The sequence below is a fragment of the Lipophrys pholis genome (genome assembly GCF_963383615.2).
Source record: "Lipophrys pholis genome assembly, chromosome: 18".
Classification (NCBI taxonomy): domain Eukaryota; kingdom Metazoa; phylum Chordata; class Actinopteri; order Blenniiformes; family Blenniidae; genus Lipophrys; species Lipophrys pholis.
In genome coordinates this window covers 19,986,302-20,003,959 of record NC_137646.1, presented here as the reverse complement: position 1 = coordinate 20,003,959, position 17,658 = coordinate 19,986,302, and the positions used below count along the sequence as shown (strand labels likewise).

General features: G+C 44.1%; 1 protein-coding gene across 1 annotated transcript; it reads right to left on the bottom strand.

The window, feature by feature from the left end:
• Nucleotides 1–2,655: 2,655 nt before the first annotated feature.
• On the bottom strand, nt 2,656–16,999 carry LOC308123383 (transmembrane protein 151A; the record flags this gene model as incomplete). The annotated part of the gene is made up of 6 exons (XM_080485851.1): nt 2,656–3,921; nt 4,127–4,166; nt 4,292–4,431; nt 5,126–5,260; nt 6,262–6,600; nt 16,931–16,999. 6 exons carry the CDS (start codon nt 16,997–16,999, stop codon nt 2,656–2,658), a joined length of 1,989 nt encoding a protein of 662 aa, XP_080341977.1.
• Nucleotides 17,000–17,658: the final 659 nt, after the last annotated feature.

Genomic DNA, 17,658 nt, shown 5'->3' with positions numbered 1-17,658 from the left:
TGTGTGTGTGTGTGTGTGTGTGTGTGTGTGTGTGTGTGTGTGTGTGTGTGTCCTCAACACCAAACCAGGTCAGCAGCGTTGCTCTAGTTTTACTCTTCAGAAAGTCGTTCTGAGACTTGATTTTCCCCACCATTGCTGCAGAATCCAGATTTGATTGGTTTGTGTGTGTGTGTGTGTGTGTGTGTGTGCGTTACCATTCAGAATGTGTATCCAGCACAGTTCCCTCCATTTTCTGGAAACTTCTAATGTCAAGACGTCCCTCTTGAGCGTTATTGTCACGATGTGCTTTTCACGACCATGTCGAATGGAAGCAGAGAATGAGGGAGACCCTCCTGATGTCAGAAAGCAGCTAAAAGCAAACCTCCGAAGGGCAAAGAGATCGTCAACTACTCTAGCGGTTTCTCGCTACTTAAGCAGGTTCGGTGTGCTTCGTTAGGAATATACTTCAAAGCACTAATGGCTGTATTGTGTGTGTGTGCCCATTGCCTCTTCAGCAACTCTGAAAGTGGGACAGAGGATTGATCCCTCTGGGATTTTTGTCCATGTTCCCATCTGCATGTGTTTGGAGCATCTGATTACTCTTTTAGTCGACCTCTGCTTTTTGGCATCGGCGGCCATATTTGCTACATAGCTATCACTACGTTAGAGAGCGTCACTACTTTATTTGCAGACAGTTCTTGGGACAGAGGAGGTAGTAGCACGGCGCGACCCGGCCAAACTTATTCCATTACAGGGCAGGAAATGATCAATCACGGTCGTCATATAGTTGGTTTTTTTTTAATTGGTGTTGCAAACTCTTATCAGCAGCAATTTTGTTGCTTGCACTAGAAAGAGAAAGCAATTAAGACTTCTTCTTATATATGTTTTTTTTCTTTTTAAGAATCCCATGCAGTCCAACACTGTGGACATATAAGTGGCAAAGATGTGGGTTTTTTTCATGCCTAAACATATCTTGTCATATATAATATGTTGAAACCGGAAAGAAGTTCTCTGGTAATTGTATTTTTTTTTTTTATACTGAGCAGGCCTGTCTTTGAGCGCAAGTGTTTTAAACTACAGCACGACTACACCGGTTTAATGTGTTTATTCCGCTGAATATTGGTTGAATTCATTCTGGTTTCTTCAAAATACACAGATGCAGAGGATGCAAACAATTTCATCGATATCCCTTCACGTATGTGGGAATGATGGGTTTATGATAAGTGATCCTTGGCGACAACCTCCAGCCTGGAGGTGATTTGATATGTGGAGAGAGCCGAGATGAAATTCGATCTCAGGATCTCGGTGAGCAAAGAGGTGTATTATATAACCACCACTTTAAAAAAAAAAAAAAAAAAAAAACAGGCTGGAGGAGGGGGGGAGGGTAATGAAAGATGAACTAAATCTGTCTTTATGCAACACCCTTACAACACTGTGCAAAAGCGACTAATTATAAAAACTGTCATGCTCCTCCTGACGCATTTAACAACAAAAAGTTTTTTTGTTTTTTTTTAAGAGTTACACTGAACCAGACGTGTAACTTGTGTGCAGGAAGTGATGACGGGGGAAAGGAGGAGTATAGGGGAGGTGATGAAATGGACTGAGTGGGGAAGAGGAGGAGGGTGTAGCTGGGAAGTAGAGGAAGCAATTGCTCGACTTTTTTTTTTTAATGGAGTACTTTCCACTGCATTAATGGATTGAGTGGTATGGAGGCTAATGGCGAAGTGAGGCGCAGGGCGGCACGACGAGACGCCGAGGAGATCAATGTTTCACCTCATGTTGGTTCTGCCTGCTGTCAGGTGCCGCGCGGCGCCGCGGGGTCACATTCACAGAGACCCCACCCAAGGTTTAACTCTTCATTAGATTCAAAGACAGGATTCCTGCTCTTGAGGTCAATTTGTTTGAGATTATTCCGAGACACATCCCTGAAGAATCTGTCTGAATGAAAAGTATGACATGAGATAATCTGCTGTGTACTTTGGTCTGTTTCTTCTCTGTAGGTTGTCTAGGATGGACTACATTATTGGGTTTTACTAGCCCTGTACCACGTTTTTGCTACAAGATGCTGATTTCCTTTTTAGGTGTATTACAAACGTTGGCCCTGATTTCACATATTTCAAAATCTCCTCACATTTTTCATTCTATAAATGAGCTATTAGGTTTATCGCAACATATTTTACTTTTAGCAACATTAACTCTTCTGTATTTGTTTCTCCACTTTCTCTTCAAGCTGCTATCTTTAGACCCGTTTACCCTCCCACTCCTGCATAGATATATCTAGAAGCAGACATTGCTCTGCTCTCACCTTCATGTTTCTCTTTCTGCAGTAAAGTATACAATTGTGAGGATTTTCTTGCCTTCACTCTGTCCTATTTGGCTCAGCTCTCATCTCCTCGTGGGCTACGGGAACATTTTCCAGTCTCCAATGCATTCGGGTTTCTTACCATTTGTCATCTGAGACTTTCCCGTCTATGCTCACAGTATCTCCTTACTTTATTCACCGATTTCAACTTCTATTTCACCTTCTTGTCCATTTCCGTCACAATTCTATCACAGATCTATTCTTACCTCTTTGTTCGAATGGAGAAACTCTCTTTCTGTCTGCTCTTCTCTTCCTGTTCAGTACTTTTATCTCCCTCATCTTCTGCCTTCAGATTCTGTTTATTTTTCTGTTTATCACATGTCGTCTCCGGCGTGGCAGCTCTCCTCTCCGTGTATAATGAGGACAGGAAAGAAGAATGCGTCCTGGTACGATGGAGGTCGATCTCTCTCGCCCTCCCTCTCCTCCCCTCCCGCCCCACTGTCCTGCTCTGCCTCCTCATCCCTCTCTCTCCCTCCTCTCCCCCCGTCATCCCTTCTCCTCATCACCACCTGCTGTTCCTCCTCCGCCTCCTCCTCCTCCTCATCGTCATCACCCTCTCCTTCCAGCACTCCTCTCGTCTCCTCGTTGTCTTGTCTGGACCCTAACCCCAAGAACCCCACGCCGCCGCCTCCTCCTCCTCCTCCTCCTCCTCCTCCTCCTCCTCCACCACTGCTACTTCCTCCTCCCCCGCTCCCGCCTCCATCCTCCCTGCTGCCCCCCAGCCCTCCACCCATGCTTCTTGAGTGAAACAGGCTATTCTGACGCCCGCCTCCGAGTCTCCCCAGAGAGAATCCGCTCCGGCTGAGCACCAGCCTTCCTCCTATGCCTCCGCCTCCCTGCCCCGCTGCCCTGATCCCGGCCACGGTAGCATTCAGGAGGGCTGTGGTTCCCATCGGGGCCCGTAGCCTGGAAGGAAGACTGGCGCTCGATGTGGTCCTCCGGCATCGAGGGCAGCTCTGTAGAAGGTAAGCCGAGTTGAACACCACAGGCAGAGCCAGAGGAGGTGCTGCGGTCCCCTGGCTGGGGGTGATGCCCGGCGGCCCGGAGATAGGCGTGGAGACCGTAGGGTTCGTCCCTCCACTCGTGTCCAAGTCCATAAGGAGGGCTTCAGAGTAGCTCGGGACCATCTGTTGGTTACAGCGGATGTGCCACTCCAACTCTGTCATGTCCACCGTGTTGACTCGAGAGATGGCTCTGTAGCTCGTCCCATTCAGGCCACCTCCCATCCCGATTCCTCCGCGATGGATTCCATTCTCAGTCCCTCCCTCGACCCCGTCGCCTCTTCCACCCCCACCCGGCCCTCCCCCACCGCCTCCTCCTGCGTCCTCATCCTCCCCGAACAGCTTCTCCACGTGGTAGTGGACATATGCCGTGCGGTATTCTGACACGACCCGCAGGGGCCACGACAGCAGAAAAGCAGACGCCAGCCAAAACACCCGGTGTCGGGAAAACCACGGCTGATGAGCAGGATCGGGAAAGGCCAGGATGTGTTCGCGGAAGTCCACGTTCTTCAGGTGCATGCCTTCCCTGGCCTCCATGTAGTCGTCAAGCCCCTCGTTCTCCCCGAAGAAGCGCGCTCTCTTGGTATTAAGAGAAAAAGAAAACAAATATGTAGCAATCTGAGAAAAACAATATGAGTGCAATTAAATGAATAAGAATACTAAACATTTTCAATTTTTACAAAAAACAAACTGTACAAAAAAAAAAATAAAGCAGCTTGAATTTAAATCAAAAATAATCGTAACACTTGAAAATAATAGCATAAGTCTTATTAAGCATGATAACCTGAGTGAGGTAGGCAGCTTCAGCACGAGCACTTGAGAAGCTAAAGAACACAAAAAATAAGAAGTGTAAGAAAGTGACCCAATTAAAACATACAAAAGACCGCTGAGATCAAATTCAGTGTAAATTCAACCACGGTTTGGGTCGGTGACCACCGCCTGCAGGCACCTGAAACACTTTGTGAAACGGAGGCGAACAGCAGGGTGCCGCTGCAGGTCGAGCAGCTCCTTCGACACGTCCTTCACGCCGTAGCGCGCGTAGTCAAACTCTGAACTGGAGGCGTGAGTGTTGACCCTCTCGTGGTAAACCTGAGGAAGAGGGGAGCGGAGCAGAGACCGAGGGAGAGAAAGTCAGAAGGATGATGACATAATTTGGATTGATAATGCAATATTAAGAAATTTTTGAAAAATAGCAACTCAGAAAATGTTATAAAAGAGAGTGCATTGCAGAGTGTTTCCTCATTGATTCAATATGATAACTATTCCATCTACTTGACATACTTTTGATAAGATCACTGCAAAAAACGTCCAAGAAATGCACTTTATTTTTCTGTTATTACAATTTTTAAAGCTACTTCAGTTATGTAATAACTTATTAGATTAATGGATAGACGATAATACAATAATAGATTAAATATTTTATTACACTGTTAACAAGTTATTACATTAACAGATTTACATTGAGGGAAAAAAAGCTAATGATTACATTAATGACATATATTACATTATTGGCCATAATTACATTATTGGCTGCTATGTGGTATAAATAAAGAGAGAACTTAGGAAATGATTAGTTATCAGAGAACAATTATTCTAAAAGGAATACTGATTTGTCTATTTGGCTTCTCCTTTTTATAGCAAGTTATTACAAACTGAGCCAGTGCAGTCCTAAAGAGTGAATCTGACGCACTGTGCATGGAAATTATTCACAGATTTTACAAATTAAGAGTTTTACAGCTAAACTGAGAGTAAGTTCAGCTGCGCTTCAGGAAGCGTTCCTCACCTGTGTGGTTGTATATGCGTCTCCATTGCGGTACCTGGTCACCTGTCGGGTCCTCCTCACGTAGTGATAGCTGATGGCCTTCCACCAAATGCAGGGCGTGGCTTGCTGAAGTCTCTGTACACGGTCATACACCTCCTATAAGGGACATTAAAGGGAGCTTTGAAAGATCTCGTGCGTAAGACTTTGAAAACAGACCAGTCGAAAAACAAATACAGTGACAGTACGAGCAGAAGCTGTTTGTCTGCATAATGTGGTTCAGGAACGGTCCTGCCAAAGGTTTGTTTGAGGTAAAATCTGTTTTGTCTTTCTTGTTTATATAAACTGATGTGAAAAGATTTTTTAGCTTTTGGCAAAAATAAATGAACAGCTGCTCCCTTCCTGCAATATGCTCGATAACAAACAGAGCAGGCTGGAATGAAAACACACGGGTGCTGTAAGGTCGAGTAATTTCCACACAATGGGGTAAGTATTATCTTACCCACACCTCAGTCGGATGTTGTAGAATAGTCACTTTGCCTCATGAATAATTAAAAGTGTGAGGAAACTGATAAGCCTGGGTCTATAAAGAATAGTGATTATTGTGTATAACTTCCCAACACCATTATTCACATTTTGACTTCCCATCAAAAAGGATCTTAGAGGGAAAATACAAAGGTCAGTAAGTTTGCAGGATCTCTTCCAGCTTTATTTATAAAGTGCCTTAAAACAGATTGAGTGCCAAAATGATCTTGACTATAAAATAATCACATTAAAGTATGTTAGGTACATTAAAAGAGCAGCTCACAGATAAAATCAGCATTTAATATGGGTGCAGCAGCTCAGTAGATTTCATTTTAAGTTTAAACTAGATCTTAAAATGAAGGACTGAGGTTGTAACAGGTGAAATCTGCTAAATTTTTCTTTCCCCTGTAGAAAGACTTGAAATTGCTGGAGATGAGAAGCAGAGGATCCATTAACCCCAACATGAAGTGCATTGTGGGATTTCGCTGTGGATTACTGCTTCAAGATGCTGCTTCTCAAGAACAGACTCCATTTTGGTCGGCTGCTGGACTCAACCACCACTTTGACCCGAGAGCTTTCTAATGTTCAGCTTGTCACAGAGAGCCAGAGAGTTTTATATGCTCTTTAACAGATACCTGGAACTCCGCGTGAGCCAGCATGGCCGTTTTGGAGAAGCAGTGCCAACACTCCACCAGGTAAACCACGTACAGCATGGCCAGGAAGGCCAGGGGGATGTAGACGTAGCCGCTGGAGCACGGGCTCTCCAGGTGCAGGATGTCATTGTAGTAGGCCGCCGAGGTGGCATCGTCGTCAGCACCCAGAGTTATGGAGGAGGAGCCGAGGACGGGCACGCGGCAGAGAGCGCACCAGGCGAGCGTGGCAAAACAGCCGTACATGAGGAGGGTCAGGAGGAGGCACTTCCAATGGGACTCCCGACACAGCGAGGAGGCCAGGGACTGCTGGACCGGCCTTTGCTGTGTGGAAACATGCACAAAAACAGATTTGATGTCAGGATAGTACTCACTAGGGCTGCAGTATATCGTAAAAATAATGACGTGCATGACATTAAAATGTCACTGAATTTCAATCCAAAGGGGTTGTAAACTTTCTGATGGGAAAAAAAAAGAGAAGAGAATACACACTCTATCAATTTGTGATACTCCTAATGCAAGTGGGTTGTTCTTGTGCTTACAATAAATCCTGTGATAAATAATAAAGCACACTCCACAGGGTAATATTCAATCATGTCTGGGAAGTGAGAATGATTTCACACTACAAAGACAGAACAAAATGAGCCCAATATGTTCAAATAAAAAATGAACGCATGGTAAATCTGCCAGTGAAATACCATTTCTTGAGCACATTCTTAAATTAGCAGGGGAGATTGAGCTTTTTGTGAAGTTTCAAATGAATCATATTCAACTATAGAATTTCTTGAAATGATGAGTTATAACTTTGACTCAAAAGTGACTGTCGTTTTGTTCTTATTAAAGACAAACAAATTCCAGTAATTTTTCATTGTCAGATATTCCAAAGGTCATGCCTCACAGAAAGTCCCGGGTTCAAGACAAAGATGAAAAGTCTTTCTGTGTGGAGTTTGCATGTTTTCACTCTCTGACAGTCCATATATACGCGTATGAGGTGAACTGATGACTCTACGTGATCAATGTGATTCTCTGTCTCTCTAAGTCTGTCTTGATTGATTGGCAAGCTGATCAAAGTTCACTATTCTTCACTTTACAGAATAAGTGGGATCAAACCCAATAGAAGATCAATGATGAATAGTTATTTCAAAGGGATATTTTCCCTTAATGGACCTGTTTGTTGAGTAAAAACAATGGCATGCAGTGGGTTGATGGCTGGGATTTCAACTGAACTAAACACACAAAAATAAGGACATTTGTGTTGCATTATTCATGCTGTTTTTAATAATGTTTTTTCTTTGTCGTTGACTCTTATTTGGTGTTGTTTGGATGATGGAACTAGACATATTGGTAATTTAACAAGTTATTGCTCCAACAAACAAGAGTCATACAGAGACACATAAGTCTGGCACATCCTTCTCACTGTGGTCACAGTCTGGTTGCAAGTTGCTGCAGGAAGGCGTCGCGGTCTTCAAACAGTATTTTGTCACAAGTCAGCCAATGTGGTTGTGTTGATCACCCTGGCATGAAGAACCCGGCACCAAGCTTCTAAAGAGCTCCATACAAGTTCAAATCTTCGGGCAGGGCAAGAGCACCAGAAGCGCAAAACAATAACGACAGCAAAAGAAAACCTTAAAAATATCTTGGGGGGAAAAAAAAGACCCAGAGAGTTTAGTAAGAAATACTGCATGTTTGAGATTATATGGAAAAACTCTACAACTATATAACTATACATTTTGTCCAATGCTGTCTCTTTTTAATGTTCTCTAGCAGACTTAAACAGCCTCCCAAACAGCAGAAATGTTTATTCATTATTTTTCTGTTGTTTTATCTGTAACCCGTCTAGTTAAAATCTTGAAAATATGTACTTTGGATTCTATATAATCTTCATTAAACATAAATTATATTGCTTTAATCATGATGGAACAAACAAGTGGTGGCCCATCAATACGTGTGATCGATTTTAATGCAGCTCGGCCAAAAGGCTTGACAAAATTCTTTGCACAGTCAAGCTTGTGATGAATAATACAGCCTACTTCACAGAGTTAATATTTAATCACGTCTGACAGGTGAAAATAACAGCAGCTATGGCCAGAAACAGAGTATTTCTCAAGAAAGCTGCAGAGCTTTTTGTGTTGGTGACGACCTGGTGAGGCTTTAATAACAACAATCTTCCCGTTTGGCGAACAGTGTCCGAGTTCAGAGCCAGTGTGTGAGCTGACCATAGGAAGGCCTTACACTGCCTCACACCTATCGCAGGATAAGTGCTGTTTACGCCACCCAGTGAGTGCACACGGCCTCACTTGCACTGTGAGGACATCATATTACAGTGCACTCAAACACACATGCACCAGCTAGACCGACATAGATGGTCTAATGTGCTCTCTCTCTCTCTCTCTCTTTCATCTCTCCATCCACACTAACGCCAGCACGCACATTCTCAGCATTGTAATGCAGCCAGCAAGAGAGTATGTGAATAATTTAGATGAGAACGATGCTTCTAGACTGTTCTTCAGCCAACTGACTCCACTCCAACATCGGCAGCATATTTGCGTTGTGCTGCAGTTTGTGTGCGAGCTGGAAGAGATGGATGAAGAAAGAGAAGAAGGGGAGGGGGGGGAATGTGTATTATGTATGTTATCGGTGCACGCTTGAGAAAAATGGATCATGTGACAAAGAGTGTGTGTTTAAACTTGTGTGCACCCTCTCCTAGCCCCCGCTTCGCGGTGAATGCGACAAGCGACACAGCAGATGACGATGAAAAGAAAAAAGAAAAAGAAAAAACACTGTTGGGATGACACCAGTGTCCTTCCCTCCTCCTCTCCGTTAAGTCTGCATGTCCTGTCAGCACATCACTCCCTCCATTTATCTAGCCCCGCTCCCTCCCGCCCTCTGTTCCTCTTTATCACTCACTCCTCCTCCTCCTCACTCGTGCACGCTCTCCTTCGTTGTCTCCCTGACCAGAGCAATGGTGCCACACTCGGCTATCCGCTTGCACATTTGGCTGACTGCAACACTTACACTGCTACCCAGCTTCTTGTTTTTCGACTACTGTAAGTCAAGGGCAAGCAGTGGGAGGTGGAGTGAAGGGCAACTGCACTCCACTCGCTGCTCTGCAAAAGCCCCCAAAAAAGCTGCAGACATCAGGAGCCAAAAATAGCTCCGGTGCTTAAAAAAAGAACGCGAGAGGGAAATTATCAGGGGTACCGTTTTCATATCTTATTCTCTCCTGCCAAAATGACTGCTCCTCTCTCCACATCCTCCCGTCATCTATTCTTACGTAATCATTTTCTACTTCCCTCCTTTCCCGAATCTCTCCTCCCACCTCCAAAGCTTTTCACTCTCCAGTCCCGACCTCAGTCACTGCCCCAACTCCGTCCTCAACCCCACGTCTCCTCCGTTACATCCTCTTTCAGAGTCTGTCTCTAAGTGGATTGATTGGGCTAAAAGTGTAGAGCAGAGGTAGGGAGAGAGAAGGGAGGCATTGTTGTTGAGAGAGCATGTGAGAGAGAGACAGAAAGAGAGAGAGAGAAACGGCCATGAACTTTTCATGAATGCAGTATGTAAGGAAGTGAAAATGAGAGAGTGAGAGAGAGAGAGACGGAAGCAGCGTCAGACTGCACCTTTCTCCAGGGAACCTCTCTGCCCAAATCCATCCTTTCTATCCTTCTCCTTCTCTCCCTCCTCCTTTTCCAATCTCATCTCCTCGTGCTCGTTTCAAATTGCAATCACCTTCTTGAAAATAATAGGAGGAGCATATCATGGCAATAAGCTCAATACCTCACCAAGAGTCTGCAGCATTGAGGACAAATCAGCCCCAAGACAGGAGTCAAATTATTCTGACACACACCTCTGCCAATCAGTTTTTGCAGGGGTGAGCGTTTCAAGCTCCCACGGGTAAAACACAAGACTCAAGGCGAGCTGTCGCTGAGTGACACAGCCTAGAGACCGGGTAATAAGCTCAGTCTCACAGAGACCTCAACAAGTTCAGTGAGAAAGTGTTGGCCACCACACAAGGTGAAGTGCACAATCAGATTAATAAAAAAATAAAAAAAAGCGATGGGAGTAGTGGGTGAAACATTTCAGCACCCTGTCAATCACGGGGCTGTACACCAAGCAGCAAAGTGCTAGAAGTGTTAAACGCATAAAAAGTGGGCAAGTGCGAGGATTTGAGCATGTCTGACAACTACTAAATTGTGACGTCTTGACAAGTGAGTCAGAGCTCCTGTGGGGTGTCCCGGCGCTGCAGTGGTCTATTGAAAGTGGTCCAACTGAGAGGTGGTGCTCACTGATGCACAAAGGTTGCCCCATGTGGTCAGATCCAATAGACAACTCACTGAGGTTCAAAATTTAGAGCAGAACTTAAAGCTGAAACCTTTTCCAATACATGGTATAATTGCAGCTTAGTCTATATGGGCATCAAAGATGCCGACCGGCAGGCATGTGGTCATAATATTATGGCTGATTGATGTATACAGCGCAGGAAGTTCACAAACGTGGAGCGCAGAGTCACAAACTACACGTAACAGAGCAGACCTTGGCATTATGGGATGATTGTCCCTTATAAAGGAAAATAACAAACATTTGTGTCAATGAAACATATAATAAAACTGCTTTGTTTTTATTTTAGCTTGCTGAGATAAGAATTTTCTGATCATGCACATTTGTGGGCAGAAATCTAAGTACACAGTTACAGAACATTCCGATTAACATTACCTGAAAAAAATTAAAAAAAAACCCAGTGAGGAATCCAAGACTGGTGCAGAAAAGAAAAAAATGGAAACTAGTGTAAGATGAATTAAATTAGAAATTGTAATTGCAAGTATCCCTAAAATCCCATTCTATATACTGTCCACAATGAAATGAAGTTATTCAGCAGGCGGCAGCAGCAGCAGAGTTATACAGCCTTTTTTGTCTGTGAAGTCTGAAATATGTTCGTAATTTTTATTTCAATTGCATGCTCAGGAAATTATAATGCCAAATGGTGAAAATGAAAAGAAAAGAAAAATAGAATATTGTGGATATATTTTATCCAAACTGTAACAAATGGTTGCATATCCCCAGCAAAATAACCATGCAAGGTATATCTTGTAAAATAACGTAGTGCGATAACTAAAAACGTATTTTGTTGAACCCACTTGAGGTCAATTTTGCTCTCTAATAAAATATTCTTCTTAAATTTGGCTGCTTCTGCAGTGTGTGGACACATGGACGGGTGGAGCTGTGACTAAGGTCCTGTTTACACGACAACACTTTCGAGTGAAAAGAGAAAACTCTCGTTGCGTTTTGGGAGTCCGTTTGCACGCCGGCGGCGCTCGGAGCCAGCGAAAACGCAACTTTTGGAAAAACCACTCCAACGGTGGAACGTTTTTGACGACGCACCAACTCCGTCTCCGGGTGAACGGGTGAAAAAACTGACGCTGTCTGTTCATGACCTTTGTCTAGGAAAGCATTTCTCCACAAACAAGAGCTCCTGCAGCTCCGAGCTGGCGGCACGATCGGGTTCGAGCTGCCGCCTCTGCGGAGATTTGGCTCCCGTGTCAGGCTGCAACACATCAAAGGCAAATCTCAGTCCCCTTGATATCGTTATGCAAAGAAATCTATACAGCCTCGTCTGGAGCGTGTCAGCTTCCATTTCTCCTTTCAGACCAAAACTTTCTATCGCCCTCCTTATGAGCTCTTTTTGAAGCGGGCTGAAAACGGGGCGGTGCTTACATGACAAATCCCGTTGCATTAATGGCATAAACTCCGCGCTGAATTTGCATTAATGCCACATTTGTCGAGGAAATTACTCTGAGCTGTTGACATGATGATAGATTTTCTATGAATTCTCCACATTTTTACAAACCTTTGACTGCAGTTTGTTTTGTGGGGGTTTTCAGACATGTATCCTCCACCCCGTGTGTGTTGACACTATGAGGAGTAAATCTGCCCTTTTCATCCATAACCAGCTTCACTTGTTTCAATTTGCTCTAATCTTATGCAATTTTTCGAATTTAAATGTGCAGAAACATGAATCTGTAGGCTATACCGCACTTTTCACTAGCTCAGGTTAAATAAGCGACTCCTTTCATTCATACATCATTCATTTAGATGCACATTCACATTTTCTAATACATGAAAAATGTGATTTCAACTGATTAATTTATGCCTTGTGGATTTTTTATTTTTTGTTTCATCTCCCTTCCTGCAAAAAGGTGTCCCTCCCTCTGTGTCTCTGCTCATACTGATTCAGCTGGTTAGGTGTGACTGGAGCAGCTATAATTAGCCATCCTCGCATGTGGGTGGCAAATGAAGTGAGGAAGTGAAGAAAGGAAAATGTGCTGTTGATGCCTGCGGTACACTGTTAAAAAACGATGCCCCTTTAACGCGACCGAAGTGAGTCATTCGGGTCCGTCGGGTTCCTGCTACCTGTGCTGCGACGGCACAATAAATCGCGAGCGCTTGATGTTGGCAGCAATGTGTCACCATTATGCGCTGGCAAAGCTGCAAACATTAGTCTTTGTTGTGTTACAGTGAGTTCAGTGGGGAGTTGAGACCCAGCTGTGACAATTACCAGCGGGCGAGGTGTAAATCTACTATTCATAAAGGAAATATTACTGGAAGCAGCAGTTGGCCTACACGTGCGCTTACATTCATGCCAGTTACAGTTATTTAGAAGGAGGGCGGCAAAGCCAATCGTCTACACCACGACGTGCTGCTCTCCATCTGTAGGGGAAGTCTTTACTACACAGTCATAGTTTTACGGATATATATGGGATGAAAATGCCTTTTTTTAAACTTAGTTGTACCTGCTGACACACGACTGAACTCCATTTAATGGCACAGATAGAAAAAAGGCCACATTTACGCGACAATATTTAAGTAAAAATGCTTCATTTTTGTTTCAGGAAAGTTTCATGTTTACATGACAACGTTTTGAAAACTATGTCCATTTATGCTAAAAACAATGTAGTTTTCATGTAGGGCCCCTAGTGGGTGCTGTTTTTTGTTTTTACAATGAAAACACGCGAGCAGCGATTCAGAAAAGTTGCATTTTTCCCAGTTTCGACTCAGAGCCTTTTCAAAAAGTTCCACGTTGGGAGGAGTCTTCAAAAACTTGCGTTTTCAGTGGCTCTGAAAAAACCGTTGTCGGGTAAACAAGCCCCCAAAGCACAAATATTTCTCAGCTCAACACCATCGAGTCACAAAATATCTTTCACAACCAAACGTTCAGAATGAAGAAGCAAATCTCATCAATGTCAGTGAGCCAATAAGCGTTCGGCATGCTTGTGCCAAGATCTAATATCTGGTTATGGACTGTCTGATGTTACATGTCATGGAAGCATGAAGGAAAAGCAGGAGAAAAGAGGGCTTGTGTGTGTGTGTGTGTGTGTGTGTGTGTGTGTGGGAGGGAGGATGGGGGGGGGGCGGGGGTAGTTGTGTATTAGGTTTGTAGAGAAAGAAAAACATGGAGGCGTCACATCATAACGTCAGTCAAAGTGCAGGAATTAAAATCGAAGACAGTTTTACCAATGATGAAAAAACATTTAACCGTCTATTGGAGCAATCAAAGTTGATTCACAGTGTAAAGCGACCTGGGACTGCTCAAGCAGTTGAAAAGCGCTAAGTGAAATTCATTCACCATTAAAAAAAGAAGAAGGAAAACCTTTTTCAATCTTCTCAAACACTGCACAAAAATTAATGAACGAAAAGTAATAAAGTCAATAAATTATGAAATATGTCTATTCTTATTCCGTTTTCAGTGTATTTGTGTGTTTTATTTGTCTCTGAAATTTCCAATCAAATACCATAAATGATCACTGCGGCACGCGAGAAATTTAATTTTTAAATTTCTTTGAGAGTAAACTGACCGATGAACTGGGTGATGCTGAATAATGAACTATATGTTTGCCTACTGAAAAAATAACTTACTGTGAGCGAGAGATGGGGTTTGCAACCAACCAAAATCGGCTTCAATTTTATCCCTGGTGTATATTACTGTGGGAAGTTTCCACAGCAGAGCTGCGGCGGAGTTGTGTGTTTAGCCTCACAGATGGCCGGCAGGATGACGGCTGCCACAGGAAGCCACACAGCGCACCTCACACCGGCATTGGCGTCCACGTCCTGCTGTTTACTTTTGTGATGTTGCATGACTGTGAGGAAAAGGAGCTTCTCCCTTCCTGTGTGAATGATTCATAGAGAAATGTTGTTGTTTTTTTTGATACAACTCCATTTTTCGTCTTTTCTGTTCGGTTTAAAACAACACACTTCGAAACAAGTTCTGTGTGAGAAAATACTTGCACAAGGGTCTAAATGGTTGGAAAATAGTTTGATTTACTGGAGCCATCCTTCTCTACTTCCTCTGTAATAATTCCTGTATGAGTGCAGGTGCATATCCGTGTGGGCCAGACAGTGAGTAGAGTTCAGGGAGATATGAGCGTGCGAGTGCTTGAGTGGGGGAATCAAGTGGGGAGAGAGAGAGAGAGAGAGCGAGAGAGCGAGAGATGGGAAGATGACGCTGTAAACTCCACAAGGCAAATCTAAAACAGGAAGGAGACTAAGAGGAGGATGAAGAGAGAGTAATGGAGGCAGAGAACAGATTCAGGCTGCGTCTGCACTGCGAGTGGCCACAGTGGCGAGTGGTGGAATGAGGAGGAGCTGAGAGCTTTAAATTACAGCTAAATGTCTTAATTCTTGTTATTACTCTCAGTTTTAATGGTCACTTCTTAATCTCACCTGTTTGCAGACAATCGTGGGATAAAAATAGTGGTTATCTCGCCTTAAAGCCTCTTAGGCACCAATTTAAAGCTTATTAAAGCGAAAACACTTAATGTTTTAGCCAATTAATCGACCACTCAATCGAAAAAGAAATTAACGGCTTTTAGTTTGTGTGTAATTGATCCCCTTTGTTCAGTAAAGCTGTTCTTTGTTTTCCCCACATTTAAAGAGAGAAAATCAAAAAGCTGTGACCGAGAAACCAAACAATCATCTGACTGAAAGGACTTAAAATACTCTTCATCTTTCTGTGGAAAACATTCGCTCTCATAAAATAATCTCATATTTAGATTCCATTATTAAAAATAAACCAAAAAACTTTGGAAACGTGACAAATCTAAGATATATGGAAGTTTCTGTAAGTTAAAGAGGAGAAATCAGAGAAGAATTTTTTTTTCCAATTGTGAGAAATCAGAGAAGAATTTTTTTTTCCAATTGTATTCTAAAATTTAGAGATATGCATGTTTTCTTTCACACACTCATTTTCAGTTTTTCTTTCTTAAAAGTTAGATTCCCTGAATGATATGTGCTGACGCGTGGAGCCGCTTAAGACGAAAAGTTGATATTTAATAGACGTAACTGCAGTTTGTCGTTTATTTACATAGGGCATCGTTGATTTAGGAAGATTAACAGACATAAAGGTGAACTCTTTCATTGAGAATTTGTGAAATCATGCACTGCAAGAAACGGTCGCCCAAATATAAAACATAAACACGAAATTTGACATTATCCGTCCATACGGCAAGTAAGTTTAACTTGATAAGAAATAAACATTTTTAAATCTAGATTTAAGATTATACTGTAAAACCGAGGACTAAAAATAAGTAACTAACTTTAAAAACAAGCTAAATCATCCATCACGTATAAAAATGAGATTTTTGAATCTTGGCGAGTGCCAAATGTTTTGAAATCTGGAGGCTGCAGAAATCCATCTTTGAGACTTGTCAGGCCTGAATTACTATCGCAGAGAGGATTTCATATCACTCTACAGATTTGGACAAACTCCCCTAAAAAAGATGAATGTCAAGTAATTTGTTGGATCTTTAATTGCAAGAAAATCTAAAGCGACTCTTTGTTTCTTTTAACCACTTCAGTAGTTTACTAGGTGAGTCACATCGATTTGTGTCTTACTAGAAATAGAATGATGGTGGCTTGATTTGCAACCTGATGATTGGAAGACGTTTTATAAACAGATATTAAAATGGGAAACATTTGATTGTTGTGGTTGTTTATAGATCGCCAATGCTATGCAATTAAAATAACTTTGACACCACTGTTTTATTTCCTCGTGACGCATCGTGGGAATACAGTATAAGTGTTTATTGCTGAGAGGGAAGTTGAGTGGGACTGTTTAACACACAGCTGAATGGGCATAGTGGAACCCTCTCATACATGGTGATCTCCTCCAACAAACCACATATGAGAGGCTGCTGCTGCTGCTGAGGAGGCGTCGCTGCCTCCGTCCATTCCCTCTCACGAGCCACAGAGGGGTTTGGCCTGAAAAGTGGGTGTGTGAGGTTAAACCGTGAGGTCACCCTCCGGTGGCTCCGGCCAGCTGCCAGGTGGACTAAAAAAAAAGAAAAGAAAAAGAAAGAAAGAAAAAAGAAAAAGAAGCACCTCTCCCAGGAGCCACACGGCGTCACCAGACGTCTCGCATCGGTACACCGAGCCTGCAGGTCCGGGCACACTGAAGGTCCTTCTCCGTGTCCTTCCCGGTGCACCCGGGCACCGCGTTTTGTCAATGAGTCGACAGACATGGTGGAGAAATTGACGTGGAAACGGCCGTGACGCGAAGAGAAAAGGCGGCTCTCGAAGAGGCAACTTTACCCGCCTGGGGTCTCTTGACACTCCGTCGAGCACAAACTCGTGAAAGGAGAGAGAAACAGAAGGTGTCCTTCCTTACCTGCTCTCGTCCCGACCCTTCCTCCAAGATGGGCTCTTCTGCGGCGGCCGTCTCCTCCTCCGTCTGCATCTTCCCTCTCTTGCCGCTCCTTCCCTTCCCGTTCAGAACCGGGCACAGGCGGCTCCCACCCCGGTGGCGTCCGACGGCAGGGACCTCCCCGGCGGAGCAGCGAGCTCGGTCAACCCATCAGCCGCAAGTCGGTATCCAATTTCACGATGGCGGGGCCTGCGGCAAACAAGCATCGTCCACTCCGGGACTCAGCGGCTGCCTCGTCGCCCGCTCGCCGCGTCTTCTTCTCCACCCTCCGCCACCCCCAGCAGAGCCGCTCACTGGTCCTCCGGTCCCCGCTCCATCCTCCCAGGAGCGAGATGTGACGAAGCAGCCTCCAAAGTCACACAGCTCGTCGCCCGTTGCCTCTCTCCTCCGCCGCTCGTGATGCTGCTGCTGCTGCTGCTGCTGGAGCCCTGCGAGCGTGCGCATGTGCACGTGGGGGCGCGTGCCCGACAACGCACGAGGAGCTGCCAACCCAAGTGAAGGATGTCGGAAACAAGCGGCTCCGTACCCGTCTTTATAAAAAAAAAAAAAAACGCCATTAATAAAACGAGCGGGACATAAAAGACGAGACGTGGAAGTGAAGGGATCGACAGCGAGGCGGAGGCTGCGGGGGGGTCACCTGTTTACCAGGTTAAACCTCGGCTCGTGTCCCCGCTGACGTCATTCAGAAACAT